Source organism: Protopterus annectens, chromosome 3.part0, assembly GCF_019279795.1.
Source record: "Protopterus annectens isolate FY-2018-M chromosome 3.part0, PAN1.0, whole genome shotgun sequence".
Classification (NCBI taxonomy): Eukaryota; Metazoa; Chordata; order Ceratodontiformes; family Protopteridae; genus Protopterus; species Protopterus annectens.
The window spans coordinates 1521120064-1521139344 of record NC_056731.1 but is presented as its reverse complement, the minus strand read 5'-3'; the positions used below and the strand labels follow the sequence as shown (position 1 = coordinate 1521139344).

Below are 19281 nucleotides of genomic sequence, written 5' to 3'. Positions count from 1 at the left end.
GGAAGAGGGAGTCACCTGGTATGTTATTGCTTTTGGTCATCATGAGTAGTCTTTTATCATTAGGTCATTTGATTAGTCTTTTATCACTAGAGAGAAGTTGTCTGGTATTAGTTTGAAGTTTAAGTAGATTAGATAGTGCTGGGGTTTTTTTAGGAAGTAGCAGGAGTTTATGGGCAAAAGAAAGCTGATGGAATGAGAGGAGATTTGGGAATTCAAGCCAATTAAGTTGATTTAGTGAATAACAGAGGTGGGCATGGTAGGGGGCACCAGTAGCAAATTTGGCAATTTAGAAAAACTAGAACCACGTAGTCACAACCAGTAGTATATCACAGAAAAAAAGCACCGTAGTGCAGTAGTTGATGATGTGACATATGTAAGCAGTGAATAGGGGAAAAAATATAAGCCATTATTGGGAGTTGAGGCTTGCATTGGTATGGATAAGGAGAGAGAGATAACAACTAATGAGTTTAATAAAGCGTGTATCCTACCCTATGGGAAAAACACGACAGATGTAAAAAAATATTATTTGTAACAATTGGAGTATTCTGAAATGTGACCCAGAATTATTTGAATTGGTGGGGGAATATCCCAAATTTGTCCACAAAATAGGGTGTAATATGAAAAATAGGTTATATAAAGGTCACATGCATACCAGACCTCAGAAGTCTGGTACCAGAAAATGTGGCAGATGCAATCAATGCTCTGCCATACGGGAAGAACCTACAAAGTGTGTAGGTAATAGGAGTCAAACTATAATAACCTTTGCCAAGGATAATTGTCAAACTAGGAATGTTGTATACCTAGCTTTGTGCATGAGCTGTCCTGGATTTTATGTGGGCAAAACTGTTCGACATCTGAAGGATAGGATATACAACCACCTATATGCCATCAAAAAAGGGGATATCAATAATGCTTTATACAGGCATACCAGAGATAATACTAGTTGCAATATGTTTAAGTTTGGTATATTGGAAGTGTTCCTCCCACATCACAGAGGGGGGCACATAAAGGCTTTATTAAGTAAGAAGGAAGGAAGTGAGATGGCAGATTTTATTAAATGCCACGACTGCACCAGGTATAAATGAGAATATTTCCATTAAACCAATAATAGAAGCCAAGATGTGATTAATGTTAGGATTTGAATATTCACATATCCCAACATGTGGAAATGATGTAATAGGGGATTGTCTAAATGCAACAGGGTGATTGCCATTGGTTGGAATACTGTATTTAAACTGCTAATACTGTGTTTAATTTGTTCTGATAAAGTCTAGTATCTTAGATGAAAGCGCTTAACCTTTTATATTGTTTTTAAATAAAAAAAGTTTTTTACTTCTTATGGTTCGAGCAGCTGGTTCTTGGTTCCACGGTGGTTTTTTGTGTGTGATATACTAAATTTGGCAATTTGATTGTAGCAGATGTTAAGCTTGGCCATTTCAGTTTTGGGTAGGTTGGTGAAGATGGGAGCGGCGTAGAACAGTGTGGAGAAGAGGTGGGTATGAGCTATGGTTATTCTAGCAGATTGGGTTAGAAATGGTTTGTTTTTATAAAGACTGTCCAGTTTTTATGAATGTTTTTAATAGTTTGATTTATATGTAGATGATGTATATGTAGTATATATATATATATATATATATATATATATATATATATATATATATATATATATACATACATACATACACACACAAAAACCCTCGGTGGTGGTGCTGCGGTAGCATTGTCGCCTCACAGTAAGATGCTGTCCGGTTCGATTCTCAGCTAGAGCGTTTTCTGCGTGGAGACGTGCGTAAATGGGCGTACCTTCATTGAAGGTTGTGCATCAGGGCTGGTAACTTGGCACGTAAAAATCAACTACCAATCATTAGCGGACTGGAGTTCTGCTGTGGCGACCCCTAACCAGGAAAAGCCAAAAGACGCAACACATACACGTGTATATATATATATATATATATATATATATATATATATATATATATATATGGTTCCCCTTTATAATCTCGAAATACTGAAATCTCGAATTTGAGTATCTCGAAACTATAAAGGTGAACAACTCACAATCCCGAAACACACATCACAAACATACACACCATTCTACCCACACCACACAAACTACACAACCCCCCCTACTTATATATACCAACTCAGTGATCGATTTGAGATGTTCGGATTCGTGCTTATGCATTTTATTTTGAAGTTTCGCCTTTATGGTCTCGAGATACTGAGATTCGAGATTTCAGTACTTTGAGATTATAAAGGGGACCCATATATAAAATGTATATATATCACACACATGTGGGAAGAAATAGCCAGGGAATTATTATAGCTAGCCTTGTATAGGCCCTAGGGCCGACAGCCTATGAACCTATGCGTGTGTATATGTGTATATATATATATATATATATATATATATATATATATATATATATATATATATACACACACACACACACACATATATATATACACAAATATACATAAACACGCCTCCATCTATATGAAAAACATAATGACTAACAAACAAACCGTTATTCCACCCTCTTCTTTAAAAGTACTGAAAATGACTAAATATTAAACAACTTCATCTTCAACACACTTAAAACAGACACTGTATTGTTTAACCCATATGAACTCATTGCACAAGTCTTAAGCTGCCAGTGCAATTCCTTTATTTTTAATCTCACTTGCCACAACCCACCCCTACTGTCACTTTCCATTACTTCAAAAGCAAAAACTAAATGTATGTTCCTGGTATTTTTCTACATGTTTAAATAAGTCATTGTGCCAATCGTTGCTTTTTTATATTTGTCCATATATCCTGTCTTTTAATGATATCTGTTAACACTGAGCAAGATACACTACTACTCCTCTAGTACAATTACTAAACTTAGAGCTCTTAACCAGCCATATACCCTCCCCCTCATTAATAAATGGACATTGCCTACACTTTCCACACCTTTAAGTCCCATGTTTGCACCCACAATTATTTGCTGTGCTCCCTATTCTCTCAATTAAATTCTTAAAGCACAAATCTTTCTTACAGACTATGTGTGGTTCCAACCATTACAATTGTAGATTTTCATCAGTCACACTAAAAAGATGCCAATTTCTATCAATTATCTCCCTTATTCTCCAAGCATCATTATATGTTACCACCAAAGCCTGTCCAAAGTCTTTTTGATGTAATCTCATACTATCCTGGGCTAACACATCCTTCATAACTCCTCCTTATGAATGTGGCATATGTCTCTTTCTTCCTCTTACTGAAACCTTCAGAAAAAAATCTGTGGATACCCCTTCCATTTTAACATAATTCTTATTTTTTCACCCTCCTTGAAAAATGTTTCAAAAGGGAAAACCATGTGGGCTAACCTCACTACCTGCCCTTTAACAAGGGATTTTTTTTTCTGATGCTTTGGATGAAAACTAAGAGTGTGCTTGAATACATAGGCTTCTTGTATATATTAGACACATTTGCTTGGTTACTTTTGTTTTTCTTCATTTCAACATCCAAATAAGTTACTCTGAAAAAAATCCATTGTGAAATTAAGAAAATATATCATACTATTAATGTATAGGAAACATTCCAACATTTTTTGTGTGCCTTTCCAAAAAAAAAAAAAAAGACAATGTCATCCAAAAATCAACCACATAAATTCCAAGCACCTTGAAGCTCAGAATTTAAACAAAAAGATGTTCCCAGTAAGCTATCACTATGTTGGCAAACATGGGGACACATGCTGATCCATGGCTACACCAGTTTTCTGTTATAATATACTGCCTTCAAAAAATACGAAATTATAGTTCAAAACACACTCCATTAAACTCTTTACTCCAACAGTTCTATTGTCCAAGTTCGTAAAGCCACATAAGCAGTTCTATAACCATATCAATCCTCCTCCGTAGGGTATTACAGAAAAAAAGATCCTTAATATCAACTGTTATAATTGATTTAAGAGGGAGAGAGTATATTTATAATTGCATGTGTGTTGGTTAAGAGCCCGAAGCTTAGTAACTGTCATACTGTCTTGCTAACTGCTCATGTTTTTACTTGGGCAAAAGAGAGAGATTATTGAAAGACAGGGGTTAAACGACACAGTGTCTGTTTTAAGTATGCTGAAAATGTTGTTTTAAAGTCATATAAAGTAGCAGCAAAAACATGACTTTAGTTTCTTTGCTTTGGAAGTGATGGAAAGAGACAACAGGGGCGGACCATGGAAAGTGAGATTAGAAATAAAGGAACTGCATTGGCAGACCAAGGCTTATGAGACTGGTCCATATGGTTTAAACAATACAGTACTTGTTTTAAATGTGTTGAAAATGAAGTCATTTAATATTAGTGTCATTTTTATAGATTTCAGGTAATAGAGTTTCAGTAACTTTAAAGAATATGGTGTAATAGGAGTTGATTTTTATCTTGGTCATTACATATTTTTCAGATACGTGCATTCACATATATTCGTAAATGTATTTTATTTAATTTGGTGGAATTTTTTCATGTAGCACATTTTCTTGAATGGTGACTATTATATACTATTAGATTTAACATACTTGGAAGATATTTTACTGGGGTTAAGTAAATGGGGGGGGGGTTACATGGTTTTAAATGGAAAGTTGCGATAGACGCACTAATTTCTGAATAAGTTCTATTATTTTCAGAGATGAAAGTTCTCAGATTTTAGATTTTGTATTGTTTACACAATTAAAGATTCTGCCAAGTTTCTGGCTGTGAATTATTTTTTGTCATTCCACATGGTACACGCCTTAGAGAAACAAATGGATTACATCGAGAAAATCCTGATCTGTGGCCCTAGATAGGGGACTATGGTGGAAGGAGCGAAATGAATCTTGGTTTCGCAGACGTACGGACTTCAGTTGTTCTAATATTAAAAGCAACCAATACAGAAATTTAGTTGAGTAGACAACTGCACTTATTTGAAAGTAAACTTGTTAAACATCGCAAGATACAAGTCAAGAACTCTTATTTCCATGAATGTATTAAGACTAAAAGGGTACCAAAAGGGCTTAGATGCTGGAAATACCCTACGTGACTAAAAGACAGTACAAACTTGCATTAAGGAACTACTTATTTTATTTCACAGACAGAGACATGGGTGTAAACTCACGGAAGTTCATATGAAAAACAATGAAACAAATGGACAAATTGGACGTTGAGATTACCCAACTGAACAAAGCTATTTACCAGGGTTTGCTACTTTACTATGAAAATGATTACTGTAATATATTTAAACATCTTGACAAACAGGTTTTTGATATAAACTGCAAAAAAGAACAAAAATGTTGGCAAGATAAACAAGTATGACAAACCTCAAACTTACCCCAAACTTGCTTCCCATGGGCAAGGGGCCCCTAATGGTGAAGGACTCCACAATGTATATGCTGCAAACATCCTACAACAGTCAGGAGCATCATGTTGTCCCTTTGGATTTCTCACCCATCAGGAGATCAGAAAGAATAAAGAACCAACAAGTGAGACTGAGAGACAACACCATCACACAGAAGACTATACAATGGTTTACTCAGGGATCTGGCCAGTATGGGAGGGAAGGGATGGGTTACAGGTCAACACAGTAAATGGTGTAGTTACTAACAAACAAGGTAATTTCAAAATTTACAATTTTAGTCACATTGATATCTCAAGTTTATATGTTGAATTACTTGAAAAGGGCATGACATATGTAGCTACCAGGAAGGCAAATACGGCAAACCCATTAACTGATTTAAAGCTTTACATTAGGAAGTTTAATTTTATAATGTTATTTTCCAACAAGAAAACAGGTGAGATGGTTGATATCTTTAGGAGACCTAGTACATTTAACCCACCTTTACACCTTATTTTGTTGTTTGCGAACATATCATCAAGCAGTTGTTACAGGATGATAGGTTTATTCCATTTAATCTAAACCGAAAAGAAAATAATTAAGATGTATACGAAATATATTAGATTAATGAAACCAGATAAAGGAGGGGGGTTTGGTAATTAGGAACACCTGTAACTTAAAAATGGAAGCTATACTGTACAATGAGTATATGAGGAAATCTCTAGGAATCCACTGAATATTGCCTATCCTAGAATATTATATGATTTAGTCATGCAAGAACAAATTACTATTCTAGGAATAAAATTACTTAAAAAATCTGCACCCACGAATTCCAGACATTTTTAGCATTTTAGCATTCCAAAGACATGCATCTGGAGCATTTCTCCCCGGGCCTCCGCTGAAAACAGGCTCTGTGGAACCTAGTCGGACTTTCCCGGTCAACAAATGTTAAATAAATAAATAAATAAAATCTCAAAAATACACTAAATTATTTTAGAACCTCCTTTGCAATTTATTGTCGATTGCAAAGGAGACTTATGGTATGGCTAAATTCACTGACATGAAGTTAAAAGGCATTTTGCTTAAGGAAAGGCAGCTATACAAGGATTCCTGGGATCTTTTTTAAAAGAGCGTTTCCCAGAACTTTATGATGACAATATATTTTTTGTAATGACTGACATCAAGGATCTTTCTGTAATAAGCCACAGAGAAGGCCTGATATGGTTTTATAACTACTTAGGTGGTTTTATGAACTACTGGAGTTAAGAGTTTAATGGAGTATGTTTTGAACTATAATTTCAGATTTTTCGAGGGTAGTATATTTCAACAGAAAACAGGTGTCAGCATATGTCCCCATGTTTGCCAAAATAGTGAGGACTTAGTTACTCATTTAACAGGAACATGACTTGCTTGTTTTGGAAGTGATGGAAAGAGACAACAGGGGTGGGATCATGGAAAGCGAGATTAAAAATAAAGGCACTGCAGTGGCAGCTCAAGACTTATGCAACAGATCCACATGGGTAAAATGACACAGTGTCTGTTTTAAGTATGCTGAAAATGTTTTAAAGTCATTTTTACAGATTTCAGATAATAGGGTTTCAGTAATTAAACAAAATAGGCTGAGGGATTCATTTTTGTATTGTCATTACATATTTTACATATACATGCAATCATATATATATATATATATATATATATATATATATATATATATATATATATATGCATACATATATATATATATATATATATATATATATATATATATATATTATATATCTATCTATATCTATATGTATACATATGCTTTACTTAATAGCCTTTTTTGATGCAGCATGTTTTCTTGAATGATAGATTCAAAATTAATTTACTGGATTAGACGGAACACACTTTGGAGATGTTTTAACATGTCAAGTGAATCACAGGGGAGGAGTTATGTGGTCATAAAAGGTAAACTGCAGTGGATACGGTAATTTCTGAATAAGGCCCACTGTTTTCAGGAATGTAACCACTCAGATTTTAGATTTTGTATTGTTTACTCAATTAAATATTTCTGCCGAGTTCCCAGCCAAGGATTATTTTTTATATCCAAAAAAACAAACTATCTCAAAATGTTCCACACTACCAAAATGGTCATTTCTGGATTTATCAAGTACAATATAATCTCATCTGCAAATAAAGCTAAAAACTTTTCTTGATTACCATACCAGTTATATCCTTGAATTTACACGCCCCTTATTGTCTTTGCCAATGGTTCTAAATAAAGCAAATTAAGGAGAAACACCCCTGCCTGGTTCCTCTTTTCAAACACAGCATATCAAAAAGGGACCCTCTCACCTTAATTCTTAGCTCCAATCCTTCACATAGTTCCCTAATTAACTTTTAAAGTGTGTAAATGTTTCCATAGCCCTACTCATAAAATCTCTGCAAACTATTGAATGCTTCCTCTGTATCATGACCCACCAACTGTGTTTACTTACACCATGCATCTCTCTGGATCCTAATTCTATTAGTGTTGTCAAATGTCTGTCTCCCAATCACAAAACCAAACTAACTCATATCTATCAATTTTGGCAACACCTTTATCATGTTTTTAGCTAGTATAGACATGTTGTTGTCTTTCGGATTTTCTCAGTTAGGGGTCGCCATAGTGGGACTCCAGTCCGCTAATGACTGGCAATAGATTTTCACGAACGTCGAGGTGCCAGCTCGAAGTTCAACCTTCAACGAAGGCATGCCCATTTAGACACGTCTTTCGAATGCCCACCCAACCTCGGGGAGGACATGCAGACTCCACACAGAAGGCACTCCCCACACTCCAGCCAAGAATCGAATGTGAGAACCTCTTACTGTGAGGCAACAACACTACCGCTGCACCACCGCAGAAGTACAGCTTTTACAGACATGTACACTTTATCATGGTTTAAAATTGAAATGGGTCTACATGAAGCTGGGTCTGAAGTTGTCTTTACCTCTTTTACATATTACAGCCAGGACAGCTTTCTTCCAAGACACTGGTACTTCCACCTCATTTTAAAATACTGTTAAAACCTACAGATTTTTACCATTTTTCCCTCCTAACCTCCAAACTTACACAGGAATACTATCTGTTCCTGGAGACCACTACTCTGTTGATTTATAACATCATCATTTTCATCTTATCTCTTCTGATCTTAACTATTGACTGTAAAGCCTCATCTTCCTCTACCCTTGGCATAAGTAAGCCTTCCACAAATACACCCATTTGTACTTATTGTTTTCCACATTCCGTCACTTTATACAAATGTTCATAAAATTTCTATATCATCATCTCTATAGGACCTCAAGTTATTTTTCTTTGTCAGACTCCCGAAGTTTGTCAACAACCCTTTACACATTCTGTTGCCTAAGTCACTATACTGTGGTGTTATCAAAAATAGTTGCTTAACAGTAACCTTTCTAAACTCATGAATATTATCTAAATATACCCTTATTTTCCATTTAGTACTTTGCACTTGTGTCTCTTCTTGTTCTGTCAGATTCCTCTTATTTAAAACACTTTTACCTTTGTCAGCCCATCTAAATAATTCCTATTGTTTCTTTCCATATCTTTCTCTTACTTCTATCCTATTTTTAAACTTTATTTTCAGTTTATCTGCTCATTAGCTATGCCTTATGAAGAAATTAAAATCTTCTCTAATAACTCTTAAATAATGTCTCCTACCTTTTCCTTAAATTCCTCTTTTTAACAGGTAAAACAAAAAGTGTCAGTGCTACTTTTATTTCATTACCCCAAATCCTCCTCTTAGTTTTTATCACTGCATGACCCGAAATAGTTGTTGGATGTATATCAAAACATGTAATTAAATGCACATGCTCCTGTAAAATACAAATTCTATCCAGTCTAGCCCACTTATTATACCTTGAGAAATAATATGAAAATTCTGTCAAATTTCCTGCTATTGAATTCACATTTTCTATAACAAATATTCTCATGTATGTCTTCAGAACTGTACACTGTTGTTCTATTTCCTTTCTAGGTCCCCAGATATATCCTTACTACTGCAAATCATGTTCCAGTCCCCATCCATAAATAATATTTCTTGCTGAAAGCCAATTATTTCTCCCAAAACTTTTAAGTTCCATAACAGCAGTTTTGGTGGGACATAACTATATGTCACTGCAATCCTCCTCCCTTGCCAGTAGCCCTTTACTACAACAAATCTACCATTACTTTTCCCTCGTCTATTATTTTTGTAAACTCTTTAGCAATCATTATCCCCTTTTTCTCTGTCTCCACATTATGCCAAATGACAATCCTGAAATCCTTTGTCAAATTCACATGCTTATTTATATCCAAATATGCTTCCTGAAGCATTACTTGCACCCTACATTTCTTAATATAATTCAGTACTCCATTTTATCTACACTTGTAAGGCCATTTACATTCCACGGTGATACAGACACAGTAACCATTGTGACAGAAAGCTACTGCACCCACACGTTACATATGATAGTTATTTTGTATATGTATGTCCAATTTTTGGCTTACATGCAGGCACTAATGTTTGGCAGGCTGAACACATATGCAGTTGTTCTTCTCGTTGCCATTTGAACCCATATTAATTTTTTCAAGACTTTTTGCTTCAATGACAACTCTCAAACAACTAAATAAATTTTCAGACCACACCATCACCTTTTAACTCACAATGGACACACACTTACCCCTCCTGACAGGAGCAGTGCTGCACCCAAAGCAGTTACTTAGTCTAAACAGAACATTACTTACACTACTTACACTAATTCAGTCAATTGGCAATCCTACTATTTTTAAAGCACAAGTCCTATCCACACAAACTTGGATCATTCCACAAGTGTAGTGGTAGTTCCCACCAAAGTACTTGGGAGTGACCAATGACAGTAAGGTAATCTGATAAGGACTGAATTACCTTGGATAAATTAGAAAACAAAGTCTTTACAAAGGTAGAACCTTTCCCACCCCTATTTCTCGGCTCTCCAGTGCAATGTACCTCCTTCCATCCCTTCTCTATTTGCCCATTACCTTCTTCATAAACTAGAAAATAAGTTACTACAGGACTACAAGATTTACAGCAGGTCACCCTGCTGGAATTTAACAATATACTTTGCTTTACAATCAGCAATGGCTTGAATTAAACCAATATCTGTCCCCAATTCAACTAATTTGATCATAAACTGTTAAATTACCTTAATAGTCTCATCTGTTTATATCATGAAAACAGCACATGCCACAAGGTAACCTGATGTTATCTTAATGTCTCTTTATGCTCATGCTTAAATTCAAACACAAATTTGGTGATTGACGCTTCTTTTACCCTGCTACCAAGGCCTGAAACCAAATTCTTGCTTACTGTTACAAACTTTTTTTTCAAATATCTACTCAAAATATCACTGAAAAACCATGTCCACACTAACTGAACACACAGCTGTGGAGCTGTAAAAAAACAAACTACAAATAATGCCATAAACTCTAGTTAAGAAGCTGAAACCAGAGATGAAATGCATACAAAAAGTTAATTTTTGCTTTAAGCACACTATCTCAATAGAAGTATTTTAACAGCAACATATATAACTTTTAAAATTTAGTGGTGTGTTGGTTAAATTGGCATTAACAGCCTCACCTATAAACAAGTGTAATGATTGTTAATCTATACATAAAATTCCTACAAGATGACATGTATAATTAATTGCTTTTAAGAACGTGACAGTTTTGCTATAAATGCATTTTTTCTAAATGACTTCAGTTGTTTGCTAAAACTAGGACAAGAAAATGGAACACTAAATAGTAACCCATGACTTGCTTAACACTCTAACAACAATACAACTACACTGATTCTTTAATCTCCATACACAAAAGCAGTTACAATGGTTTAGTTTATTCTCCTGCAAGGATACATGTGGTACCAAACATTAATCACCAACATCAAGCTGTTGCTTTCAAGATTGGAAGACGCACCAAAATGTGCATGGAAAACAGAGGGTAAAAGTAAACTGACCCAATGCTTGCAAAGAGGGCTGGTGATTACCTTGTTACATGGGGGGGGGGGGGCAAGAAAAAACAACATGTAGACTGCATTTCAGGTATGGATCCCAATGCAGCTATTACAGACTTGACAGAAAAAAATGTAACTCTTAAGGGTTGTAAATGTAATAAAGCACTAAGTCCTCAATATTAAGTACAGCAAGTGGATGTGTTGAACAGGTAGGGCTCACAGAAATTCCATTCCTGCAATGTGACAATATGGGACCAAACCACCCAGATTTTCACCCAAGTGGAAGGGCATATCTTGGGGAAATGAAGGTCAATAAGGACCAATACTAAACTGAAAAAAAATACACAGTCATTAACACAACTGCCTTACGTAGAAAAGCCTAACTACTTCCTTATGTAGAAAAGCCTAACTACAACTACAACCTGCACCCACAGCCAAAATAAAATATGTGGGGGTTTCACTTCTGTAGCCTTGTGACTTCGTGAAATGTTTTCCTAAGACACTGTGATTCTAAATTGGGACAGTCTTATTTTTACAGCACATCGACAAAATTCCACTACTCATACAAACTTTTTTAGTCCTGCTGTTGCCAACTGCAAAAACATCACACTTCCTACCTTCCACTGCTAACTTACTAAAACTACAAGAAATCTTCAACTATAACTTTGACCAATGAATATGTGTGGGGGGCTCAACATGCATACCTCTCAACCTATTGGCACAAGAAATCTGGACAAAGCATGACATAATAGAAGGGCCAAAATAGGAACACATTTGAAATATTGCTCCTATAAACTTATAAAGTTGTTAGAATAACAGAATTTGTGCTAGTATACATTTTCGGAAGGACAAGAAGTCTGAAACTCAAAAATCATGTCATTACTTAGTGACTTTAATACTCAGATCATACTAGTGATTTGTCAGCAAACCATACATTTTTATGAGGGACGGGGCAAAAAAACTGGACAGCTGATAAGTATGCATTTATCGCAGCACTAAATCAGTCCTATCTGTAATATAACGGAAAAATTTTACAAAAATTACAATGGCAATTCAAATCCAAGATAAAATACACATCTTTACGTCACACAACGGTATAAACAGTTCTGGGGGGGTACTCCGCAAGTTGCTGTTACAAACACAATGCTGAGATCCGTAAAAAGTTGAACTAAGAAAAGGCTTTGCTACCAAAAAACATCCATCATTACTAAGAGGGCACTTCTGTCCGCAGCATCAACTTGACAACCAGACACAATAAACCCATTACACTAATGCATGTTTTCTAACCTTCTAGAACCCTTCCACTTACGTCAATAACGTGAAAGCGCTGGTAGAATGAATGCAAAAGAAAAGCAAAACTATGAACATTTGTGAGAAGATGGAGCAAAGGATTGTTTGATAGTCATTCCAGGGCACGTTAATTATCTTCATTAGCCGTCCCCTGACAATAAACAACCTCAGAGATATGGCAATTATCTGCCTCACCTTGCACACCGCATTTCGAAACTCCTGGTAGGTCTCGCCTCCTATGAATTGTAAAGCCTTTTCTTTGGAGTCCAAACATTCCTCACGACGGTCAAACAAGAAAACGGTGCGGCGCATGGTATATCCAGTGCCTTGTGTCCCATTCAGATATGATGTCTGAATAGGTATCTGCATATTTTCTGCATCTGCACTGGTGGCTGGGACAGTGTTGTATTCAGTACAAACACTGTCAGCAGTCGCCATGTTATTACACAGGAGACGTTTCTGTTTTTACCTTACAATAATACAGTTGTTTTTTTTTTTCACTGAAAAAGTATACTACAGGTTAATGTGTGTAAGTCAAGTTTGTGGAATAAGGATACTACTAACGTAAGCTCGCGAATACAGGAAGCCAAGCGAATGTGAAAATAATTGCGTCACTTCCGACCGATCTCGGTTCTTTGAGGAGACTTGCTGGAGTGGGATGACTGTATTTCTATTAACGTTTGCAGGAAATCTTTTTTTATTGTCAGTGAACTTATTAACAGCTGTTGTCCTTAAAAACAGTTCTCCATAATATGTGTGTGACCACAGTTTGGCGATTTATACACCAGCCTCAGACCATAGTTATTTCTTTATCTCGTAGATTCCTACGTAAGTAATAGGTTAACTAGTGTTCCTTTTTGTGCTCGAATTAACCTAGTTTATTTGGTTAGTGATGGGCTTTACCTTCCCATCCCATGGTCGATAATTATCGATTACCCGTACTGAGAATAACCAGGGACAATTTGTGGGGACACTTGCATGGGGCCCTGCCTGTGTCTATAAGGAGGGGTAGTCTTGGGGTGAACTTTATATTTCCAAGCAATAGAGCTAAGTCGCGCTTGAATATGGACAGGGATGAACTTTGTTTAATGTGAATGGGGAGTCTGTTCCAGATCGGTGGTATTCTCTGTGGGATATACCTGTTCCTCTAAACCCTTCTGCTGATTTTGCAGAAGAAGTTTAAACCCAGTGTTAATGATACCATTGGACTTGCTAATGTGCAGTAAATCCATCAGTATTCGGTTGGAGGATGCTTTGTTTGTCTGACACAGGTCACCTCTTAGCATTCTATAGGATACGGAGTATAGTGGCAGGACTTTAAGTTGGTCCATGTAAGATAGGTTGTTTAGGCCTTGTATCCTTTTTGGTAAAATATCTCTGTAAGCACTCCAGTTGTTGCATGCGTCTCACCAGATACATGCCAAAGGGGGTATTATATTAAATGATTGTTCTATTGAGGGCTGAATAAAGGGAGGTAATGACATCCCTAGATGTAGATACCAGCTTTTTGTTTATACGCTGTGCAAAATAGAACGAGTTTCTTATAACAGTGGACATATGTTGGTCAAATGTTAGGTCACTGTTCACATAACGGCCATTGACGAGGGGAAGGTGGTCCACACAGCCTGCCTGGACCTCGCAAAAGCCTTCGATACAATACCCCACTCGGGCATTATAGATAAGCTTGCCAGCTTAAATATAAACCCCTATGTCATTAGATGGGTTGCAAACTGGCTCAAGGACAGAACCCACATGGTTAGAATTGCTGGAGCCATGTCAGACTCCAAACCAGTTACAAGTGACGTCCCACAAGGCTCAGTCCTGGGACCTCTCGTTCGGTATATATTTCTAGGAGGTACAGGCCAACACAGAAGGACTGTGGCTGACCAAATTCGCAGATGACTGCAAACTGGGCGCCATAATCGACTCTCCAGCCAACACAAGCATCCTCCAAAAGGGCCTCATAGAAACAGACAACTGGTGCCAGAGCCATGGCCTCAAGCTAAACGCCAAAAAGTGTATAGTCATCCCCTTTGGCAAAAACAAAGTGCCCACAAATTACCACATATGTGGTAATCCATTAAGTACAGAAGACGTAGTTAGGGACCTGGGGACCCAAGTTAACAGCAATCTCTCATTTGACAACCACGTGGCCAAAGTGGTTAGAAAAACATTTTATATAGCCCACCTAATCATGAAGGGATTCACATCTAGATCAGGGGAGGTCATCGTGCCTCTTTACTCATCCCTCATCAGACCCATAATTGAGTACAATGCCCCTTTTGGGATGTACCTTACCAGACACCTGCAGCAACTGGAAAGACCCCAAAAGTACCTCACCAAGAGGATCAAAGGGCTCAAACAGATGCTATATGCTGCCCGGTTAAAGAAACTCCAGCTCTACTCAGTGGCATACCGCCTGCTCAGAGGCGATCTGTGCCTGACGTATAAAGCCATGTCCAACCCGGAATTAATGGACATGCTGCACCTCAGAAAATCCAAATCCCATCGAGCTACGCGCTCGAGAGACTTGAACCTCAGCATTGAAATAAATAGGACATAAAACACAAAAAGAAAGAACACACCAGCACGAACCAGGAGCTGTAGAAAGTTCGGAATAAAAGTTTAACAGAAACTGGTTTTAGTTTCCGAAAAATGGTACGAAATATCATCATCGAAATATGATGTCTATGTTAACTAAACAAGACAAGTTCTGTGATATCCTAAACAGTTTGGCTGTATTTAGGAGATGTAGATTTTGACACAAACACACTTTAAATATAGGAATATTTGTTATTATGATTTTACACACTATTTTTTTTATTTTATAGTTGGTTTTTAATGGTTTTATAAATCCTCAGTAATACGTTGATTTATAAACTATATTAATTTAGTAAATAAGAGAAGTTTAATACACAAAAAAACCTATTGAGGCCTCTCATTAGATTTATACTGAGGAGAATAAAGCACTTTGGCACTTTAAATGTATATTTCTATTGAATTTTAATTGACTTTTAATTGTTTAATTGGCTTATCAGTTTGTGTATTTAACCAGCATGGCCATATCCACATTTTCACCTTGAAAAAGCCTGGAATAGTCCAGGCGAAAGCGCTTGGTTAATTTGGATCTTTGTTTGCTGCTTTGTCGAATTAAAAGTTCTTTTTGAAGATACCTGGTTCAGCGTTATTTCAACTACAACACATGGTTTAACATCATAGAACTTTTGTCACTTGTGTATGCATTGGTTGGATTTGGTACCATTTTTCGGAAACTAAAACCAGTTTCTGTTAAACTTTTATTCCGAACTTTCTACAGCTCCTGGTTCGTGCTGGTGTGTTCTTTCTTTTTGTGTTTTAATAAATAGGACATGCTGGAGGGACAGATTCATAACCCAGAGGCTCCCTTCACTCTGGAATAAAATCCCAGTCCAGGTTAGGCAGAGTCCCTCATTGACTGTCTTCAAGAGGAATCTTGATGAGTGGATGGGAGATCGTAGGTTTACCCCGGGTATCACTTCTGTGTCACTGTTAGACAGAGGCACAGTATACTAACCTCGAAAAAGGACATAGCAAAATTCATTTAAAATGGGTGGCGAAAGCCAAACACACTCTGGCTAGGCTTATAAATGCCCTAGGGAAGATAGCCTAGTATGAACCTATGAACATAAGGTCCCAAATAACTAGGACAGAACTTAGAGGTGTATTGTCAATATTGAAGTTCCCTGGGGTAGATGATTTCACAGAGGATGCAGTAATGTATTTTTTGGCATTTAGTTTCAATCCATGATTTTGGCGCTAGTTATTTATTTGGGACAAAACTTCCTGTAGAATGGCTGAGTCGCTGGGGGAATTCAATGACTGCTGCTAGCATGCAGTCATCTGCAGACTTAGTCAGCCACAGCCCTTTGGCTTTTATTTCAGAGAAGTAGATGCCAGACAACAGAGATCCCAACACAGAACCCTGGGGGACTCCACTGGTGGCTGGTCTCTTTGTGGAGGTAACTTTCCCTGTTTTGATTTCCTGCATCCTGTCTGTGAGCCAGCTAGCAATCCAGTGGGTGGCATAAGGGCTTGTTACTAGTTTATTTAGCTTCTATGCCTGTGTTGGGAATTGTGTCAAAAGCCTGGGTGGGCCAGGTTGAGGTATGCGGTGTGTAGCCTTTTTGCCTTCATCCATTGCATTGGGGACGCTTACTCCAGCTGTTTTTTTTTTTTTTTTTAAACATGATTTGCCCTTGCTGAATCCAAACTGAGAAAAATTCAGAGTTTGGAGATTCCCTGTGTCCTGATTGATTAGTTCCATGATAAGTCTATAACTGCCTAGGTCTGTGGAAGGTCCTCCCTTATGAAGGGGAATTATTCGAGCTGTACTTCGCTTGGTACAGAACCTGTGTGGAAGCTGAAATTGAACAGTGTTGTTTGGAGTGTGGCTAAATCATGCTTCATGCTGTTTAAGCTCTATCTAGGGATATTGACAGGATCTATCAATGGAGTATTTTTAGCTTTTGATAGTACCTTGTAGGACTTGATCTTGTCTTATAGCTGGAGACAAGTCAGTTTCAGGTATATTTTGAGAGACAAATGGAGGGGAGAGCGTTATCCTTTCAGCTAGGAAACCCCTACCCCTAGCATGGCCATCAAGGTGAAACTAAGGTTTTTTTTTGTTAACAAAAATTTCATTAGGATATACTATTGTAAATTATGGGATAATTTTATTATACAGAGAGTTTATAAATGGTGCTATCAACTGTGCTTTGTCATGTTATTGACTATTCCATACAATTCAAATAGGTTTATTTTAGTTTGTTAATTAGGTTAATGTACTGATAAAAAAATACTAATTTCAGCTACAACCAGGATTTTCAGAGGAAAATGGGTCAACTATGGATAATCACTTCTCGTTTAATCAATACACAATTATCCAAAGCTATAACATGAAAGACCTTGAGGTTACTAGTTAAACAGCAACACTCCCAAAGTCACAAAATTCATTTTTTTCAGGGGCAAGTTCACTGTACTTTCCTGACATGAGAGTAAGCCCCACACCACAAAACATATAGGTGTACATATGTAAAATATGCATACATATATATTTTTATGTGTATACACACGAGTCTAATGTTTGATCAATATTTTGTTATATAAAATAATGAAAAGCTGATACAGATGGTTTTAAACAAGATCACAGTACAGCGGGGTTTAGGAAATTTGCATTTTCCCCGCTGCTGTGCGATGTTGGAGTTGGTATGTATAATTAGCAGGGGATGTGGGGAAGCAGCCCCCCCACATGAAGGTGCATGGGGTACTTTCACCTCCCCCTGCAAAAAATGATACATTTTGTTTTGTTTCAATTTTTTCAAGTGTTGAACTGTCAACGGCTCAATGATTGTGTTTCAGAATTATGACATGTTGATGAAATGTCTTAATGCCATGCTCACACACATACCAACTCAGAACACAGTACTCACCTTCTTAACATTTTCTGTCTTGCTGCCATGACAGGACACTAACAATCATTTAGGTTCAGCATTCTGAGCATCTATCATCTACACAGAGACAAGCAGTAGGGCTCTTGAACAATAACTAGCTCATCATTTTGAACTTTAGCTCATCATTTAGGACAGCTTTATAATCTATTTTTGAATGGAAATGTGTTAAATCTAGAGCAGTTGCCTTAATGTTATCCACTGCTATGCATTTTTACAACTTCTCTTGAAGACTGTGCACTGTCTTCTACAGAGGTTATGCTTTAACTTTCACTTATTCTCTGGCATAATCTTCCATCTGAATCGTTTATACAATTTCCTTTCTACTTTAACTTGTCCTCTTACTCCCTTAAGTACAACTTTGTCTTCTTTTTCTTACAGCATATATTACACTACACAATCGAGAGGGTCATCTCACCTGCCTTGAACAATACCCCAACTCTGATAAAGTGTCCTTGGTTTTGGTATTTCACTGCTGTATTGCTTTATGTATGTACCCCCTCACTGAACTACAGTTTATGTGATTAATTTTTGCTATAAGTGTGTGTAGTATAGTAGCAGCATGCACACCAACCAGGTCGTAATAAAATTTCGTTCCCCTTCCCACCTTTCAGCTATTGTAACTTCTCTTTTGTTTCTTAGTTTGGGTCCCCATATTAGAAACATTTCCTACATTAATAGTTTTAAGAAACAGTTCCAGCCAGTTGGTCAAAGTAATTTGTAGATCTCATACTTTTTATCTACATCATCTAATCAAGGCAGCTATTTTATCTTTTGAGCTACAAACACTGCCACTGACCTGAGCCTCTCTCCCTTTACTGATTGTTTTTTCATACTACTTGGTCTGGCCCTCATAGTGCTAACTACTACATTTGCTCTTGCAACGCTCGGTCTCAGCCCGTTCCCCTACCCTACCTCCATTTTTCACCCACCCCACATACTCTAATTTTATACTTTAGCCTCGTCTCTTTTAATCTCCTCTTCCTGTTCAAGCATCCAATCAAATCCCTCTAACCACTCCTCCTCCTCAAGCTACTCTTACTGACCTGTAACCCCTCCCATCCCACCCCCACCCCATATATCTCACATCACTCTACCCCCTGAAACATACCTACACACACAACACATCCATTTCCTAACTACCCTCACACT

At 37.0% G+C, this 19281-nt stretch overlaps 1 protein-coding gene across 1 annotated transcript in view; it reads right to left on the bottom strand.

Annotated features, from left to right (window-relative positions):
* Positions 1–13205, bottom strand: part of SMCHD1 (structural maintenance of chromosomes flexible hinge domain containing 1) — a 3546415-nt gene extending 3533210 nt beyond the window's left edge. Inside the window, exon 1 of the mRNA XM_044065561.1 lies at positions 12839–13205. Within this exon, the coding sequence (XP_043921496.1) occupies positions 12839–13081 (243 nt within the window). The 5' untranslated portion in view covers positions 13082–13205. The remainder of the gene's footprint in view (positions 1–12838) is intronic.
* Between the last annotated feature and the right edge of the window lie 6076 nt (positions 13206–19281).